The sequence below is a fragment of the Manacus vitellinus genome, unplaced genomic scaffold (genome assembly GCF_001715985.3).
Source record: "Manacus vitellinus isolate BGI_N305 unplaced genomic scaffold, ASM171598v3 scaffold_12_pilon, whole genome shotgun sequence".
NCBI classification, from domain to species: Eukaryota; Metazoa; Chordata; class Aves; order Passeriformes; family Pipridae; genus Manacus; species Manacus vitellinus.
In genome coordinates this window covers 1,419,751-1,439,158 of record NW_021938949.1, presented here as the reverse complement: position 1 = coordinate 1,439,158, position 19,408 = coordinate 1,419,751, and the positions used below count along the sequence as shown (strand labels likewise).

Here is a 19,408-nt window from a genome sequence, read left to right as displayed (position 1 = left end):
TATGTTGGGGGAATTATCTGCTCTTTCTTTTAGTCTTATCATATATTGGAAGATTTTTAATGAGCTTTGTGAAACACAAATTGTTAACAGGAAATAATAATAATGAGCACAGAAGTGTTTTCTTTCTGCTTTTATTCAAAGAACCCAGCAAAAATATCATCCATGTTTTTGTTTTAATTTCAGTCATTGGGTATTAAAGGAATTGATATCCTGTCACTTAGCTCCTTGGAAGACCCTTCTCTGTCTGCCAAAGAAATCAAAGAAAGAAACAACAGGAAAAAGAGAAATAAGTCCTTGGGGATAGAAGATAATGAAGAAGAAGAAGAATTCCCCAAGTCACAGTCCACAGACAATCAACGAAAGTTGGTAATCTATTGTCTGAATCTGAGATTCTTACAGTTTTTCCAATTTTAATACTAAAATTAATTGCTTGAAAGCATAAACCAAATATCATTACAAGCACAGATCACTCTTAGGTCTCTAAAATAAAAAATTTTTTGGGATAAAGCAGAATTAGATGCAAAAATTAATTTGGAAAGGAAATGTTATAAGTGAAGGATGCAAGAAGAACTGTAATAGTTAAAACACATTTTCTATAACACTGAGAAACAAAAAAAAGTGAATGATTACTAGAAGTTAGCTTTTATACCCTCATTGTCTATTAAAATGTCTTGCTTAAAATATAAATATAAAGATTACCACAAAAATAGCTGCTATAGCTGATAGGATTTTATTATCTGCCTTTTAAAATATAAATATAATCCTTTCCAGAAAATGTAAATCAAATAAGAGTTTTAGAGTTGCAGTGATTGATAGTTAATGTTATGAAACTCTAAACATTTACTGCTTCCCCAAATTTTCTGTGTGATGTTATGGTGTTCTCTCTATATTGCTTTTCCTGGGCTTTTAGTCTCTCCTTGGCCTGGTGTATGGTCCCAATGCAAACCAGGGGAGACGCAGACTTAGCCACGGGAGCGTGTTCAGCTTCCAAATACCCACTGCAGAAGCTGATTCCAGGACGGATTTCGGTGCTGAGGAAACCCACAGTGCTGGGGGACACAAAATCCGGTGCCATTCCCTGTCGGGCACACAGATTGGAAGACGCTCCAGCTGGCAAAGCCAAATGAGCCACAGCTCTCACCCCCCTACCCCGAACTGTGTGCAGAGCAAGTGGGCGAGCACGGATGACTACCATGGTGTGGTTTTGGGGCTGGGAGGAGGAAGCAGCAGGGTTCACAGTCAAGATCCAGTGTCTTCTGAAGGATTAGTGCTTCCACCGGTAATGGAAGACTCGGGAAAGGGAGATCTGGTAAGGAAAAACGTATTATTTTAAATATATCCTCCATGTTACTGTTTATTGATCAGTGGCAGGGGTTTCTTGTCTTAGGAGTTTCATTGCAATGTCAAACAGTGATGTGAACTGAAGTATGTTGATGTGAGGAGTTTATAGGTTGTCAGTAGAAACTGGTTTTTAATAGTCTGATGAGTTCCTGAAAACCAGACTTTGACATTCCTGTTATAAACTTTATGTTTCTGCTATTCATTAATTGTATTAACACATTTTTAAAGGTTCCTAGTGCTGAAATTACAAGTCACCAAAGAGTCTTTCTGACCCAAACTCTGTCCAGGGGTGTCACTTTGAGCAATACCTTTGATTTTTCTTTTTTCTCCGTAGCACATTTAGCATCACACAGCAGCTTTTTCTGCAAGTTCCCCAAGTGGGCAGAGTTGCTTTTCTAACATTTATCCCTCACCTCTCTCCTATTCCATTAGTCTCTTGAATATTTCCTAGGCCTATTTCCCCTCATACACTTATTCCCAAGGTCTGTGCTTGCCCTGTTGCCATTACACGCTTGCAGGATCCATTTACTACACCTCTATGACTGAAGAGTAGGACCTTCATTCTCAACATTTATTACATCTTGCAAAAAGGTACATTTGTTTGGCTGTGTGTCATTGTTCCTATTAACTCTCATAGTTACCCATCATCACATCCTACTTCATTTCATTCCTGCGGTATCTCCCTAATCATGTTTACTTCTTTGAGCAGCCAGCTGTGCATGATGAGAGCAGCATGATGCATTTACCTCCTCATCTGTCAGTGGAGTACTTTAATGAGGCTCTTCAGAGACAGAGGGCAGCAAGTGTAGTCAGCATAATTACCAGTGTCTTGGAGGGTAAGTGGTTCCTCAAAACGTTTATTTCAATCCTGAAGTAATGCCGCCATGAAAGAAAAAAATATATTCCTTAAAGGTTAACAGAGAACTGTAGGCGTGTGGTGAGGAATTTCATTGTTAATCTGGCTCCTTTTCAGAAAAAAGTGTGCATTATCACACAGCCTTTATGTACTGGAACATATCCTTTGCCCATAGTAAAAGTTCATTTTGTAGGACAGACTGTGAAGGGGGTTGGAGTGAGAGCAGGTGTAAGAATTTTGTTTAGCATCTGACCTGCAGGACTGGGACACTAGTTTTTCCTCCTGTGATTTCTGCTGTGTCACTAGCAAACACACAGACATACAGAATCCAGAAATTAATAAGATTATGCAATTAAAATTAGTTGTGGCAATTCCCAAATTTCTAATGTCTCACCTCACAATTTTTTTTATTCCTTTAACTTACCTTTCCATGTGATTTTTTTTTTTTTTTGTGGAGGGGGTTAATCAATGACAGTAATTTTGATGACCGATGGTTTTGTTGCAGATCTTCCCGAAAAATTTCAGTTCAAGTTGATCAGGATGGTGTTTTGTTTTGTTCTGTTTTGTCCCTGTTGAGGAGCTCTACCACCAGCTCTTGGACCACAAGTATGGGATTTAGCAGGGGGGTACCCTGTGGCAGGGAGGTCTCTTTTCTTAATTTTTTTAAAAACATTTTCTCAGGAGAATCACAGCTGCAACACATCCAGTTGAGTTTTGCTTTGCAGTGTAATTCACCAGAGATCTGGGTTTTGTTGCACAGTTTCAGCTGTGAACTGGGATGCAACAGGACTTACAGCTCTAAGTGGCTGCATATTAACCTGAGAACAGGCATCAGAAAGGATCTTTGCTGGGACCTAAACACCAGTTCTGCTGCATCCACAACGTATTCATAAAGAAAAAGTCAAGTGATGCAGGAAAATGGAAGATGAGCTAGACCTGGAGTGAAGGCTGAGTAAAGGTGATCAAACTGGAATAAGCAGGGTAGGGTAGAATCTGGGACTTGAGCCTAGAGAAGGAATGAAAACTAAACAGAGGGAAGAAAAAAGGACAGGTCAAACTAAGAAAAGGATATCAGTCAAATCCAGTTCATTTGATATCTGAAAAGTTTTCAGGTCCTTGAAAACTGGATTACTAATTCCTACTGGGCTTGCATTAAGTCAGCTCCAGTTTTTCAATGAATTTGCAAAAGACTTAAGGGTCAAAAGTGTTTTGAAGGACTTCGTTAATACTGATGATGAAGAAGGATGAGACTTATATTTGGAAAGGTGTGGAAAATGGAAAGTGTGACCTTTCCTACAGAAGTGGCCTAAAGCCAAATTTCAGGCACCATAGCTTGGATTTGCCTCACCTACAGTCAGGATTCTTTTGTCTGCCATAGACTCTCAAAACTCTCTCGAGAGTCAAAGGAGACAAAGTGTTGTTGGGTGTGACACAGCTGATGTCAAAGACATCTCCGTGAGGACAAGGTGGGAAGTGCTGTAGCCACGCTACTGACCTACAAGAGAGTGAGAAGCCTCTGCATCACAAAAGTCTGCATTTAGTCAGGTGATTGTAGTACCAGTCTGAGTCTAAGACAAATAAAACCCCTTCCAAAGGCTTTTGAAGGAAGTGCTCGTGAATGCATTTGGAATCCGATTTTCTCTGAATATTTATCTTCACATTTATCAGCTGATGTAGTGATTAAATGAATGCCAGAAAGTGCAGGGAAGCTCTGGGCTCTGTGAGAGTTGAGAGGTTTATTTCTTCTTCTCTGGTCTTTTGAATGCTTTGTTATTTCACCATCTTGCTCAGTGGTAACTATTTAATGATGGTGGGGTTTTCTTTTGCATTTAGAACATGAAGAAGCTCAGCAGAGATGCCCACCACGCCTAAAGAAACTTGCTTTAAAGTATCTGATTTGGGACTGTTGTCCACTTTGGTTGAGAATCAAGAAAAGAGTGGCTGCTTTCATAAAGGATCCTTTTTTTGATCTCGCTATCACTGTTTGCATTGTGATGAACACTTTGTTCATGGCACTGGAGCACAATGATATGTCACATACTTTTAAATTCATGCTTAAAGTAGGCAACTTGGTAAGTAATTTCTCAGCTACGCAACATTTTATAGGATTAATTAATTGATTGATGGTTGTTTTCCCTTGAGACTTAAAGAGCAACAGTAAAAATTAGCAAACTTTGCATTTATAAGCTTTGTTTCTAATATAGACAATTCCCTGATTTTATTTTTTTTATTTATGCAGTTTGACATGATCCCAAGAAGGCAGAAAACAACCCTCCCGTTTTACTTAAAAGCGCATTAGGACTTCATAAAAATGGGTTTTATTAACCCATCCATGAATATTATTTGAGGGAAAAGTAAACTAAAGATAAGATAAAGTCGTGGCTACTTTTAGGCTGATGCTGCTGTTTCTTTGTCACAGGTTTTTACAGGAATCTTCACGGCAGAAATGATCTTAAAAATCATCGCTCTAGATCCCTATTATTATTTTCAGCAGCCCTGGAATATTTTTGACAGTGTAATTGTCACATTGAGTTTAATTGAACTGAGTTTGCCCAGAAGCAAAAACCAGAGGGAAAAGCGAAGAGGAGGAACCCTGTCAGTTTTACGATCCTTCAGACTGGTAATGCTTCACACTTGCTCACTTGTATGACACTTAATTTTGTGTATTTAATAGAGAACACTTTCTGTTGTCTGCAGTTAGGAGACAAGAATTTTACTTTTTTACAATTAATTTTTTTTTCTCTCTTGCCATGAAGAATAAGAAACCCATTCTTAAACTCCTTGTGATGTTAGAGTCAGAGTTTAAGGATATATGTGCTTCTTTTGAATATACTAAGAAATACTCAAATGAAAAGGTATTCCAGAGAGGATGTGTTATAAAACTGTTGTAAAAATATTAAAACAAGCGTAAGAAATTAGGAAAAGAGTGTCAAGAGAACAAATAGAAAAAAACCAATATACAAAGAGAGATGTGAAAGGATATTAAGGTATCCATATCATGTACCATGGATGGATTTAAATTGCTTTACCAAAAGACAGACTCATAGTGCTACAGCAGCCAGACCCCCAACTTTTAGTCCTTTCTGTTACATGTAAGTTAGGCACCATATTCTACATCAAGAGCATTGTATGGACACCTACCTGTGTGGGCCAAACACTTATTAGGGACTCAAGTGTGCCTGGTCCTTTATGGGGTGATTAATTTATGTTTGCATTGTTGCGCAGTAGAAAAAAAAAGATCTATAAATGCTTTTTAGAAATATTAATGTCACATTTGCCACAAATATTGCACTGCTAGAATATTTCAGAATACCTGTAATTTGGTCGTTGCAGGATTTGCATGGTGTAATGATGGGTTATCTCTACCAATGTCTAACACTATGTTTTATGTTGCTACACAGCTAAGGGTCTTCAAACTGGCAAAGTCCTGGCCAACTTTAAACACTCTAATCAAAATAATTTGTAACTCCCTGGGAGCGCTGAGTAATCTGACCCTCGTCCTGGGAATCATCATTTTCATTTTTGCCATAGTAGGGGTGCAACTTTTTGGGAAAAGTTATAGGCTCAACTGTACTAGAATAAGCGAAGATTGCAAACCACGTTGGCACATGATGGACGTTTTCCACTCATTCCTCGTCGTTTTCCGAATTTTGTGTGGAGAATGGATTGAGACCATGTGGGGCTGCATGGTGGTTGCTGAACCACCACTGTGTCTTTTTGTCTTTCTGCTGGTAATGGTGATAGGAAATTTAGTGGTAAGTTTTCCAGTATTTTCTTCTCTTCATCCTGCCTATGGTAGAATCTATGTAACTGCTGTTTTGTCAACAAAAGGTAGCTTCCCTAAACACAGGTGTAAAAGTTACCTGTGTGTTGTAGTCTGCAAAAGCCTCCTTTGCCTTTCACCTTTGAGCCATTGTCTATATTTTCCCATTTTGTGTGCTTTGCACACAGCATCACTTGACCTTTTCATGTGGCAATGTGAGGAGGAATATCTTTGCAGTAAATATAATACAGGCTATAATGTGTTTCTTCACATCTTGGGATTTGGATGTAAATAATCAGTGAGGCTTATGGCTTACCTGCTTGAATTAATTAAGCCAAGTGCTTAAACCCCTCTGTAAATCAATTTTAATTTTTTTTTTAGTAAAAGCTCATGCAAGTCTTGAATTCTTTATCAGCAAGTGGCAGAATCTACACTCCTACCACTGAAATCAGGATTTTCTTAGTCACTTCCAAGTATGTTTATACCCAAGAGCTAGATTGTGCTATGGCAAACCTACACAGCCTCACACACTGTGCTGGGGCATGAGGGACAGCCTGCCTTCCTGGTCCTGTTGTAATTTCTTAATGTCCAAATCATAAATACCTTATTGTAGCAGCTTTGGTTTTCATGTCCTTCTTAGTATCATTCATATACCAAAATTCTCTTAATTAGAAAAAAAATTGCTAAAAATAATTAATTTTAGGCAGCCCTTTATGGGAAATATCTGTTCTGTGGCTGAATCACAAATATCTGGGTTTAATATCCCGTGTGTTCCACACTGCAAGGATGGATATCAGTGATGAAATGAGTGATATTCATACCACATAACGTTAAGTGTGAAGCAATGAAGTGTTTAGCCTGCACTCTTTGTCTAGGCTGTCTTTTTTGTCCCAGGGAACAGAAAGGTATCCAGCAATGAAATTTATTCCAGCCTAAGGTCAATAACTAAGACAGATGGGATGAACTGATCTCTGAAGGGCTAATATCCTCCACTGCCTGTGGTCTTTGGGTAACTCAGGGGTGCTATCTACCAGCTCTGACATGATAAAAATTAAGGTACATTAGGGAAATAAAGAACATTAGGGAAAAAATTAAATTCTTACATTCCCTTAAAACCAAACAAACATAAAACAAACTGAGGTTTATAAATTCTTCTCTTTAAGTGTACTCAAAAATGGGAAGGAAACGCCTCTTCAAGCTTCTCTTGGTTTTGATTTTTGTGATAGCGTGACAGATTTGATGGAACTTCTGGGCCTGAGCTGGATCCCACATAATTTTTAAGTAACTCCACAGAGGCCTGATTTATTCGAATTTGAAGAATGAAGAAACAGTTATTAAACTGACAAGCCATAACAGTAGTCTGTGTTACTATTTTAACCTTTGAAAAGTTGCTTTGGCCACATAATGCATTTGGCATGCACAGATCTGTTTTCTCTTGTATGTTAAATAACTCTTTTGGGAAAGAGGGGCATGGGAACTGACATTTCTGAAAGAGAATTTGATTTCATCAAACACAGTGTGATCTGTCATTGTCATTTCCTTGTGACCTTGTTTTGATTTGCTCAGTATAACTGACCTTTGGTAGTATCTGTGTTCTTCAAAGTTAGAATTCAGAAATCTGAATTCTACTCTCCAGAATTTTAATTTTTTTAATTAATGACTTTCAGGTTCTCAACCTTTTCATTGCCCTACTGCTGAGTTCCTTCAGTGCTGACAGTCTCCAGACAACAGAGGATGATGGAGAGATGAACAATCTCCGGATTGCCTTCGCTCGGATCCACAAGGGATTTCACTTTGTCAAGAGCAAGACGTGGGACACCTGTTGTGCAAAGCTCAGGCATTTCAAGAAAGCACAGAGGAAGAAAATCAAATTGACTGCACAGAAATCACTTGGGTTCAAGGCTGAAGAAATAAAAAACCGTAAAGAGAATTACAACAATGAATGGATTGAGAAAAATGGGGACAAATGCTCAGGTCTCGAAGATTTTGTTAACAATCCCAACATAGTTGTTTGTGTCCCTATTGCTGAGGAGGAGAACACTAGTGAGGGTTTTGAGGATGATGATAAACTGAGCTCATTTACGGACACAGAATACAGCAAACAGGTAAGGAATTCCTATATTTGTGTTGGAACAGTAGAATCTATACAGAGAAAGAGGGATGCACACATGGTAGAAGATGGTCTCTAGCAGAACAGGGTGGGATATGTTAATCCTTTTCCAGAGAGTTACAAAATTTTGAACTAGAACCAAAAGTACAAATATTTAGAGTGGGGGTAAATCACCACTAGGAGCCTCTTAAAAACCAAGATTCTTTCATGTTCTTAAAATAAAGAGCATAAATTGTTGAGTGTGCTGCAGCAATTCCTAAGCGATGTTATGGTGCACACAGGTACTTACATAACCCATAGGTAATTGTGGCAGTCCTTGGTGAACTTGGACTTTTTTATATAAAACATTATGTGAATAATGTCAACTGTTTTGGTATTATGTACATAAAAGAGCAAAAGTACATATTCTGCATAAAGAACATGGCCATGGACTCATAATATTTATTTATAGCTCTGGTCCTTACTTGGTATTTGTCCTCGCTGTGTGTAGTAATTATTAGGAATTACTAAGATTAAGTATGGAGTAGTTCTACTAAGGTCATATTTCTGATATGACAGCATGTATTACCCTATTTCTTTGTGTTCTATGGATTTTTCAGTTCTATTTTAACCATAATTGCCATCCTGGTCTCAAGATTTCCCATCTTAAGTTTCCATCTTAATTCCTATGCAAATATTCTCACTTAACTTCTGAATAGATCACTAAAATTCCTTAATTTGCTGCATGTCTGTTGGGAAAAATTTTCCCTTTCTCTATCAGACTCAAAATGATCCTATATTATGACTTTCGTCTGGAGAGTCCCACTTTAAGAGCAATGCATATCTTATCTTTCTTTCCCTTCTGACTTGTCCCCCTCCTAAAAATGGAAAGAAACTCCCTCTAATCCACAGATTATTTTCAGGATGATAATCACCTGAGACAAAGGGGAGAAAGAGCGAAAAATTCAGGCAGCTGGAGCAAAGGATCAGGATTTTCCTCTGAGGAATTCAGTGTGCTTTACCCAGGAAAAGACAGGAAGGGTGAACCATCATCACCAGAAGAAAAAGAGGTAGAAATTGTTTCTCAGCTTGACTTTCCAATACTGGTCAAGCACAGGAATGTTCCTGTTCAAGGATTTACTGGAGTGGAGAATAGTGCCAGAAGCAGCTCTGAGCTGCAAAATTGTTTTGTAGTAATTGTAAATAATTTATAACATTCTCTCTGCTACTTTCCATTTATTAAAGTCTGAGTCCACAAAAAAAAAGAAGAGGAGGATTTAAAAAAAAAAAAAAGGTATTAAAAGAGAGATAAGCTTGCAAGTGGGAAATTCCATCAAGTCTGCCTGTGTCCTAAGTAACTGTTTCAAGAAATATAATGATTGAAATGAGTTTCTCTCTATGTCATTGAAGATGGTAGTTATTAATTTACAATATTTTTGGAGTAATTTGGAATATAGAATACATTCAAAGAGGTAAAAAACAGCATTATGCAAACATGAAAGAAAAAAAGCATAAAGTAATTTGTAACAAACTGCTGGCTCATCAAACATTGTGTATGAGATAATGGGATGGTAAAAAGCTTTATAACTGAAAATATAGGGTATGATTTCGGGTTCCTACTTCATAAATGCTGCCTTGGGTGCTCAGTGCCTGACACAATAGCAGATATGTTTATCTGATTCTCCTGTTTGAATGCATCTTTCTATGATTTCATGGGTTCAGTCCAAGTAGTTTATCCTGCTTTGAGGACTCCATGCCCTAATATGCAATCTAAAAGCTTTTCAATTTACCAGCTGATTAGGCAGTTACCTCTGGTTCATGTAGATAGATATTGTAATTATAAAGCTTTGGCCTCTATTTAGATGCACCTATTGGTACTTCTAAGCTCATATGCTTTTAAAATCACAAAGTTTATTCCATTACCAACACTTCTTGTAATATTAGTACATAGCCAGGTTTTCATTCTGAGTTTTATTTGTTCATGGATGAATTTATTCATTTGAAGCTGAACGTAGACAGAAACAATATCTGATATTACTTCGTTTGGTAGTTTGACAGTGTCAGCTCTTCTGAAGGCAGCACAGTGGATCTGAAAAATCCTGAGGATGTTTTGAGGCAGATTCCAGAATTTTCTGAAGACTTCAAGACTCCAGAACAATGTTTTCCAGAAGGTAAGATTCCTGTGGCTTCACTGCTGAAAAGTGAGGAGGATTAACACCCAATATGTTTCTCTAATGATGCTGAGCCTGTTTAATTTTAGTTAATTTTAGTTATCTGGAAAGTGGTTAAATAGTTGTCCCTTTCTATTCAACACAGTGATTGAGAGACCTGAAAACTAAAACCCTTTCCCCTTAAAGCAAATTGCTTCCAAAGGGGACTTGGACAATGGCATAGACTCCATTCCAAAAAATAGGATTATTATAGTGAGGTGTGATGAATTTCACTTTGTTGGACAGCAACCGAGTCACTCTGGGGGTTTAATGAAAGAGAAGTGTATGTGATCAGGTCTCACCTGGCAGTGGCCACAGGGATAATAATGGTTTGGGTTGGAAGGGTCCTTAAAGATCATTCAATAAACTGAGAATCTCTTCTCAAATCATCACACAACATCACGCTTCGCACTGGATGTGTTCAGTACTTTTATGATTTCTTCCTACCCTAACACATAATTGTATGTAGCTTTCATAATATCATGCCTGTTAGAAAAAAAAAAAAAGAAATAAAGATTCTATATTTTCTTGCCCTGCTCCAGAGAAGAAATGTGAAATGCCTTGTTTTGTCCTCTGAGGTTCCCAGCTGGAATGTGCCTGCAGTGGCCAAACCACTAGAGAAGTCAACTGAAGGTGCAGCAAGTCTGAACCTTACACAGATTTCACCCCTCCCCACAGTCCTTATCTTGTGCAAGTGCTATTCCCTGCCTCATCTCACACTCCAGATCCACATTACTGGGGATTATTGAAATAAAAATAATCAGAATTTTTTACGTGTATTATGGCCTATAATATACATGAGTTATATATGCGATGTTAAGACTATGTGTATAAGATTTTATATATAAATATGACACATGTATATATTATTTTTACTGTGTTTGGAAATGACAGAAGCCTTCTGACTGACATTTGCCATAGTGAAAACATGAATTAATGCAGAGAATGCGGAAAGGAAAAAATTAGCCAAAGTGAGTAGATTCCTGGAAAAACTAATAAGTAATCAAACCCAGGATTTTATAAAGAGGTGATCAGGAAATATTAGGCGGCCCTGGCATCATTGTCTGCTGTGAGAAGGAATCTGGTGAGCTGGAAAGGAGAGGTGTCCTTTTATGAAGCCTATGTATCAGCTAGAATATAACATATATTTGCAGGTTATATTATATAAAATCAACCACTCCATACATTTGGAAGTAAATGAATAGATGAATAGACCTCTCAAGGCATGGTATAAGGCTGCAATATTGAAGACAACTGTTTACCCCCTCTGTTTCCAATCCTTTTTGTTCTGGGGCATCTCATCTCTGCTTTCCGAACAGTGTGCAGAAAGTGAGAGGGGCTTTTTTTAACATCAAGACTCTTCCTGTGGCCCTGAAGTTTTGTGTACCCAAACTGCAGATCAGTGAGAGCCTGTCCAGTGTCTCAGAAATATCTTGAAATAATGGGAAGTTGTCCAAAGAGGCTCCACCTACTTTATGGATGTATAAGTAGGAGCTACAAGGCAAGTTAAACTACATCTCCTAATTTTTTTCTTTTCATGGAAAACCAGGGAAAACAACAAGCAACGATGCAGTTACTGTGGCTGTTGACAGAAGTTTTCTTGAGCAACCCTTCACATTCAAGTACATTCCTTCCACATGCTCATTGCTGTCTCTCACTTTCAGGTTGTGCTCGACACTTTCGTTGTTATGTGGGTAGTGCTGCAAACTTTGGAGGAGAAACATGGTGGAACCTGAGGAAAACCTGCTACCAGATTGTCGAACACTCTTGGTTTGAATCCTTTATCATATTCATGATTCTTCTGAGCAGTGGAGCCCTGGTAAGTGTTTCACTTTTCGTGCATTTCAGCACAGTCTCGTGTATCTATTTAGAAGGATTTCTGGCTTTAATCAGAGATGTTTTTAGTAACAAATGCAGTGAATATCTTTGAATTCATAAGGAGAAAACAGAAGAGGCTTCAACAGCAGTCATTCACTATTTTAATTATTGCAAATCTATTATTCATATTATTAAAAATTATAAGAGAGCATGAGCAAAGCTAAAAATACATAAATCTCAGAAGCTGTTTCTATTCTGGCTGTATATTGGATTTTTCTCAGGAAGTTACGTCACATTTGTGAAATATTAAGGAGTTTTCATACCATTAAAACAAACAAGTGACTCTTAATACTTGGGGGGAAAAAAGTACTTAGTTCTCTTAAACATATAAATTTCTTATTAAATTTCTAAAAATATATACTGTCCCAGGCTTTCATTGTGCATGATGGGTGCATCCACAGGGTTGTACTATACAGAGAAAAAGAAAGAGAAGGGGCATGGAGAATTATACTTTTATCATCTGACATATGACTAACACATGGTGTTTAGATCTGTGTTGAAACATATTGAATGATAAAGAGGTCTTAATGTTGCTTGACTTTGATTCTATAAGGTTCATTTCCGACTTCTACCATTTGTCTATATATTATGATTTAAGGCATTTGAAGACATCCATTTACCAAAGAGAGTCAGAATTCAAATGATACTGGCATTTCTTGACAAAATGTTCACTTACATCTTTGTTCTGGAGATGCTTCTGAAATGGGTGGCTTATGGCTTCAAGAAGTATTTCACCAATGCCTGGTGCTGGCTGGACTTTCTTATTGTAGATGTAAGTTTTGCTTTTGGTGCCTGATTATTTTCTGGATGTAAATTTCAGACACTACTCTTACTTCCTGTAGTGATGGTGTCAGGATATTGCACTCCAAGCATGGAAACTGCGGGGAGATTTGGTTTTGTTTGTTGGTTTTTTTTTTTAAATTGAAAATAAAGGAAACAGATGACAGGACATTGTTAATATTTTCTTTTGTCTTCCTACTCAGGTCTCTTTGATAAATCTCTTTGGCAGTTCGTTTGGCCCAATGAAATCTCTTAGGACTCTCCGAGCTCTGAGACCCTTAAGAGCATTGTCACGGTTTGAGGGAATGAGGGTAAGACTGATTAAAAGTTAGACCTTCAGAGCTTTTCAGATAACAAACACAACAGGTTTGTTACTCATGGCTGTGTCTTTATGAAGTTCACATGTCTACCCTGAGTTCCATATAGGAACTGTAAAATGAATTTTTAAAGAGGCCCTTGCTTGTGCTCTTCTGTACTTGGATGTTCCTTATGCACTTTTCTGGAGTGATGGATCCTAAGTCCTGTTGAAACTAAAACTAGCCCAGATGGAATTTTGTTCCATTGCTGCTTAGTCATTCTTGTGTTCCTGTCTTACTAAGATAAGCAAAAATCAAGTAGAGATAAAGAACTATGAGCACTATTCTCATTTCTGAAGTCTGATGGAAAGCTAACTCAGAGGAAAGAGTCACTTCCCTTCTACAAGTTTTTACTGGATTGATTTACAAACACTTAAGACTATTAGAAGGTGCTTTGCTCAAATTATCGTTTCAAATAGACTTGTTTCACAAATTAAGTGCTAGTATGTAGAATATTTGATGGGGGTTTTTTTCCATCAAAGGAGCACCTGGAACAATGTGATGCTGCTGGACATTAATTACATTTGCTTACAGATCTACCATTGTGCAAATGCAGAGGGATTCCCATTGTCATATGATAAAACACATCTGTACACTGCAATGGGAAACAGTAGGACAACCACAGTGGTATTTAGGGTAAAAGTCTGGTCTACAGAATGTGCTCTGGCACATGAAAACAGATGATAGAAATACATATGGCATCACTGTCACGCATGTACATAGGGAATGGTTTTAAACTCAGAGATTGAAAATAGATTTTAGGAAGCAGTTGTTTCCTGTGAGGCCCTGGCACAGGTTGCCCAGAGAAGCTGTGGCTGCCCCATCCCTGGAAGTGTTCAAGGACAGGTTGGACGAGGCTTGGAGCAACCTGGGCTAGTGGAAGGTGTCCCTGCCCATGGCAGAGGGGTGGGACTGGATGGGCTTTAAGGTGCCTTCCAGCCCAATCCATGCAATGGAATGCAGACTCAAGGCAGCTGAGTCATATTGCTTTTGGATATTTTCTGGAAGTGAGACTGAAAGCTTTCTTCTTGCAATCATGTCACTGTAAAGACAGAGAGAAATGGCATTAAATTAATTAACAGAAAGTATCAAAATTTCCATGTCTGGAGTCAATTTTGAAACAGATGACATCATACTTTCTGTCTTGCCATGCAGAATGTGTGTGACATGGTCTCCAAAACCTTCACAAAGCTTTTTAATTTTTCTGCTGGTCCATCAAGTTGTTCTTTGCTGCCTGACAGCTGAGTTCACTGCCTTCACTGTGTAACTCAAATGTATATTCTCATAATTTCCTTATACTGTCCTATTTTATAAAGCAATCTGTCATATCCTAGCTTGCTTTTAAAATCTACATGGACATTTTCTGTAGTTGTACAGCACCTAGCACAGAAAAAGTACCTAGCCCATGATTATAGATCCCAAACACAATCCTAATCCGCTAAAAATAATAGATGCAACAAAATTCTAGTGGAGAGTTATTACTGGTCCTTTTAAAAACTACTTTTGACAGTCTTAATAATACAGTCCTTTGCACTAGTGCTTATGGATGAATACTTCAGAAATTTAATCTTATTAAAGTTTAAAACAAAGAAGCCAATGGACTATCCCCCACTCCAGAACCAAGGGAAAGTAAAAAAAAAAGAGGATGGACTCACATTTTAGCATACTTACGTAGTAGGGGCTCACAGCAAACCAAAAAGTGTCAATTATCCATTTTAAAGCCTAAGAGGTACTATGGACACTGTTCAAGATCCCCCTGCCAGCTGTGACTAGTAATGACATGGCAAACATCAGTTTTTGTTTGCAGAGATGACTGACTGCTTATCGTTGATACCTGAGCCCATCTTTTTTGAAGCATGTTTTTTCCTCTCCCATTTCATCTAAGGTGGTTGTCAATGCCCTCCTGGGAGCCATCCCTTCCATCATGAATGTTCTGCTTGTCTGCCTCATCTTCTGGCTCATCTTTAGCATCATGGGAGTGAACCTCTTTGCTGGGAAGTTTGGGAAATGTGTCAACCTGACAGAAGAAGATTCCACATTAAATGACATGATCAAAAACAAATCAGACTGTGAGAATTACAATAACACGGGAAAAATATTCTGGGTCAATGTCAAAGTCAACTTTGATAACGTTGGCTCTGGCTACCTGGCTCTTCTTCAGGTGGTAAGTGCTGCTTTCCCTCAGTAGCAAGCACCATGTCAGATGGGCTTGACCTTCTGTCAGCTCCTAATTTATCTCTGTGGGTGATGCAAGGAGTGAAATATAATACAGATTGCCCTTTCCATGTAACTGGCTGTTCAGGCACACAAATGGGAAAAGGGGCACAAATGAGACCCTGCTGCGATTTTGCAGATGACAAAGTAAGCATCTGGTGGGCAAGGGCTGTTTCAGCCTCCAGCAGGTTCACGATCCTGAGAAATGGAGTCAATCTCAGAAGAAAATCTGGGGCAAATATTGACCTGTCCCGTTGAAATATGGATTTGTTCAGCAATGAGGGTTGCAAGGCCTTTAGTACCATGCTAATGACATTTTGCTCTCTCAGCATCCTAGAACACCATGTTCTGTCCCACCCTTGCCAGCTTTCATCTCCTAATGAGGCTGAGAATGCCCCACATAAAGCTGCGGCCTGACCTCGGTGCTCTTTGTGTGTGACCATACCAAAAGCTCGTGCTCCAGTCAGCATCATTTGGATATTGCAAATTATGTGAAAACTTTTGTGGTCAAGGTTCAACACATTTTTCATAATCTCTCACTCTAGGCAACATTCAAAGGTTGGATGGACATCATGTATGCAGCAGTAGATTCACGAGAGGTCAGTCATTGTACTCAAATCATGTTTTTTGTTGATGCCACTGCTTCCTGCAAATGCATTATTAGTTTTGCACTTCTACGACTGCTGGTTGTCTGTGCTAAATCTTTCCAGTAATTATTTATTATCAGTTGATGTAAACATTTAATCTGCAAATGAATCACAGAATCCTAAAGCTCCTCTGTTGTAATGGGGGCAGGGTTTCAGCTCAGATCCAACCACCTAAATATAGTTCCTCTAGTGTAAAGTTTCCGTGTAAGTTCCTCTCCAACTGCCCTGTGTGGTAAATGGAGATCTAATTGATATGCTCAGAGGGATCTAGAGAACATTTCAACTCACCTTGGATATTTATATTGTTCAGATGAGCACCACTTTATGCTACATTTACTCTGCTAATAACTGGATGTCCATCAGCTAGAGGGGAGCTGAGTTTCTTGCCAGCCACTTTTAAACATCTTTTATGAATCTCAAGCTTGGAGTAAACCTGAATGTTTTACACTGACATGGTTTAAAGTCCACTTCAAAACACAACCCCAAACTTCCTCAAGGATCAAACTATTGTGGCTAAGCAGCCATTTGAAATACATTCTGAGACATCGATAGCACTATTTTGCCTACCTTTTATATTGCCAGACGTGTTTGTTGTCTTATCAAAAGTATCATCCAATGTTACACACAAGAAAGTGATATGTCTTTGGAAGCAAAGAATTTGAAATGAAGAGGCTATTTTTAATTTCATCATGAGTTCAAAGGAATCAAAGAATTTTAAAAGTAACCATATATTAAAATGGTTTTGGCTGTGTTTCAATTTTTTTTTTCTTTGTGCTTCAATATGAAAATTTATTTTTCTTCTGATTTTGTTTTTATTCATAATAACCATCACAGAAGTTTTGGCTAAGAAAGAAAAAAAACAACAACATAACTAGGACAAGATTTTTAATGGCAAGAGCTTGGAAATTGACTTCTAAATAGTTCGCTTGATTTTTCAAGTGCTGAGCAATTTACAACTCCTGTTCTTATTGGAAGGAGCTTCTGAAATGTTAGTGAAAATTATGGCAAGAATATTTAATTCAGTAACTTTTTCTACTGCTTTTATTAGGACCTCAATCAATTGCAAGTGGTGGAAATTTAGGTCAGGTTTGAAAAGAAAACAGAACAAAATCCACAACAATTAGTTTCTGTGAAAATAGAAAATAAATGAAAGTAAACCTAATTTACTCTTAATCAAAGACTAGGTCATGCTCTACAACTTTTTCAGTGGAAATATATTCAATAATAATGAAATTTTTGTGTTCTACAATGCTTTAGCCAGAAACTACATAAACAAACACTGTAAAAGAAGTCAAGTTAACAAGTTTTCACAGCAAAAACACTTTGTAGTACTATTATTTCCAGATGTATTTTCTGGTTAGTTACGTCTCAGGTGTTTTGCTTGGTGTATGATTTCATAAAGTTCAAGTTGAATTCAAACAGGGTAGTAGTCAGCATCTGAGCAATAATGTTCCTATAAGGTCCTAGAATTCTGATTCATCCAGTAGTCACAGTATGATTGTTAGTTTTGTCCCCTTTCAAAACTGTCATATACAAGTAAAATTTGGTGTTATGCACTATTGGTAGTTTTAAACCATACCAATTTTATCAGAATTAGCAGTAAGATTATAAATTGTAGTTCCTCCTGGAATCAATTTGAGAGAGGATCAGCAATATGAAGATTGTTTTGAATTAGGCCCATGTTGTTATTGGTTATTTTTCAAGTTGCTTCTTATTCTTTCAGAAAGATGACCAGCCAGAGATGGAGCACAATCTGTACATGTATCTCTACTTTGTGGTCTTCATCGTCTTTGGATCTTTCTTTACCCTGAACCTCTTTGTTGGTGTTATTATTGACAACTTCAACCAACAAAAGAAAAAGATAAGTATATTGGTTGTGTTTTGAATTTTAGACTTTGCAACTACAATAGTGCCGCTTTCTCACCAAATAACAGTGACATTTCTTTGTATACTTAGGTGGGGAAGATATCTTTATGACAGAAGAACAGAAAAAATACTACAATGCAATGAAAAAGTTGGGATCCAAGAAACCTCAAAAACCCATTCCGAGACCACTGGTAAGACAGTGTTCTTCAAAAGGAAAATGTACTGCAAAAGTACAATTTAATTCACTGAAAAGTGCATGTGTTCGTATATTGCATGTAAATTATTTATACTGTCTTTACATTGATACTCACACGGTACCCTAAAGTCAATTCCACACCAGAAAGTTGACTGAATTATTTTACAGGTTAAATATTTATTAAGTTCTCTGCATAAATATCGTTAGGTTTTACATTCACCTTGGAACTGATTAAACTTCAGGATGAAAAGGGAATTTTAATGTCATTTTTATGTTCTGCCTTTCTCAAATCTCTCCTGACTTCACTGTAGTTGAGTGACTTTGTGACATAAAACCTGAAGCTGCTGGAAACCTGTACAGATGAGTACTCCCTACTTCCATAACTGATGTCAGATATATCTTTTTTTTCCTCTAGAACAAATACCAAGGGTTCCTTTTTGACATTGTAACATGCCAAACCTTTGATGTTGTCATCATGGTTCTCATCTGCCTTAATATGATCATGATGATGGTGGAAACCTATGAGCAAAGTGAAACGAAGACGATTGTCCTGAACAAAATCAATATACTCTTCGTTGTCATCTTTACTGCAGAGTGTGTCCTGAAATTGGTGGCTCTGAGGCAATACTATTTCTCAAATGCCTGGAACATATTTGATTTAGTGGTTGTTATTATGTCACTTGTTGGTAAGTAAAATTGTCTGGCAAATTCTTTACTGAATCAATTATTACTACTTACGGAAAAAAATAGGTAAAATTTATCAACTTCAAATGGACATTAAAATGTAAGTCATAATGAAAAGACTTAAGAAAAAAAAACCAATCCCACTCATCCCCTATTTTTTACATATATATATATATATAAAAGACAACTCTTACACTAAATCTTTCATAATGGTTCTTTAGGTTGTTTTTTCTCCCTAGTCTGAAAGATAGAATGAAAAACCCACCATAGCAGTATCACATTATGTGATAATTCCATTGATACAGACTTAATGCCAACTAAGAAATCTTCAAGTAGATCAAATTGCTGGTTTTTTTCATGTTTGTTTGTGGCAGACAACTGAAATATATAGAGAATAGGAAGACTGGAATTAAATTATAGACTACAGAATTCAGTTTCTACCAACTCAGGCATCATTGACTGAAAACAAAGGTTCATACTGTTAAACAGCACAGAAAAGATGACCAAAAATGTGTTAGCTTTTATTTG

At 37.5% G+C, this 19,408-nt stretch overlaps 1 protein-coding gene across 1 annotated transcript in view; it reads left to right on the top strand.

The window, feature by feature from the left end:
- The window catches only part of LOC103755785 (sodium channel protein type 5 subunit alpha-like), a 33,363-nt gene that overhangs the window by 11,912 nt on the left and 2,043 nt on the right, over positions 1 to 19,408 (top strand). Inside the window, exons 10-24 of the mRNA XM_018067598.2 lie at positions 184 to 366; positions 911 to 1,309; positions 2,051 to 2,177; positions 4,031 to 4,269; positions 4,617 to 4,817; positions 5,599 to 5,952; positions 7,628 to 8,065; positions 10,100 to 10,220; positions 11,924 to 12,078; positions 12,736 to 12,909; positions 15,159 to 15,437; positions 16,033 to 16,086; positions 17,858 to 17,999; positions 18,091 to 18,191; positions 18,612 to 18,882. Of these exons, the coding sequence (XP_017923087.2) occupies positions 184 to 366; positions 911 to 1,309; positions 2,051 to 2,177; positions 4,031 to 4,269; positions 4,617 to 4,817; positions 5,599 to 5,952; positions 7,628 to 8,065; positions 10,100 to 10,220; positions 11,924 to 12,078; positions 12,736 to 12,909; positions 15,159 to 15,437; positions 16,033 to 16,086; positions 17,858 to 17,999; positions 18,091 to 18,191; positions 18,612 to 18,882 (3,238 nt within the window). The remainder of the gene's footprint in view (positions 1 to 183; positions 367 to 910; positions 1,310 to 2,050; positions 2,178 to 4,030; positions 4,270 to 4,616; positions 4,818 to 5,598; positions 5,953 to 7,627; positions 8,066 to 10,099; positions 10,221 to 11,923; positions 12,079 to 12,735; positions 12,910 to 15,158; positions 15,438 to 16,032; positions 16,087 to 17,857; positions 18,000 to 18,090; positions 18,192 to 18,611; positions 18,883 to 19,408) is intronic.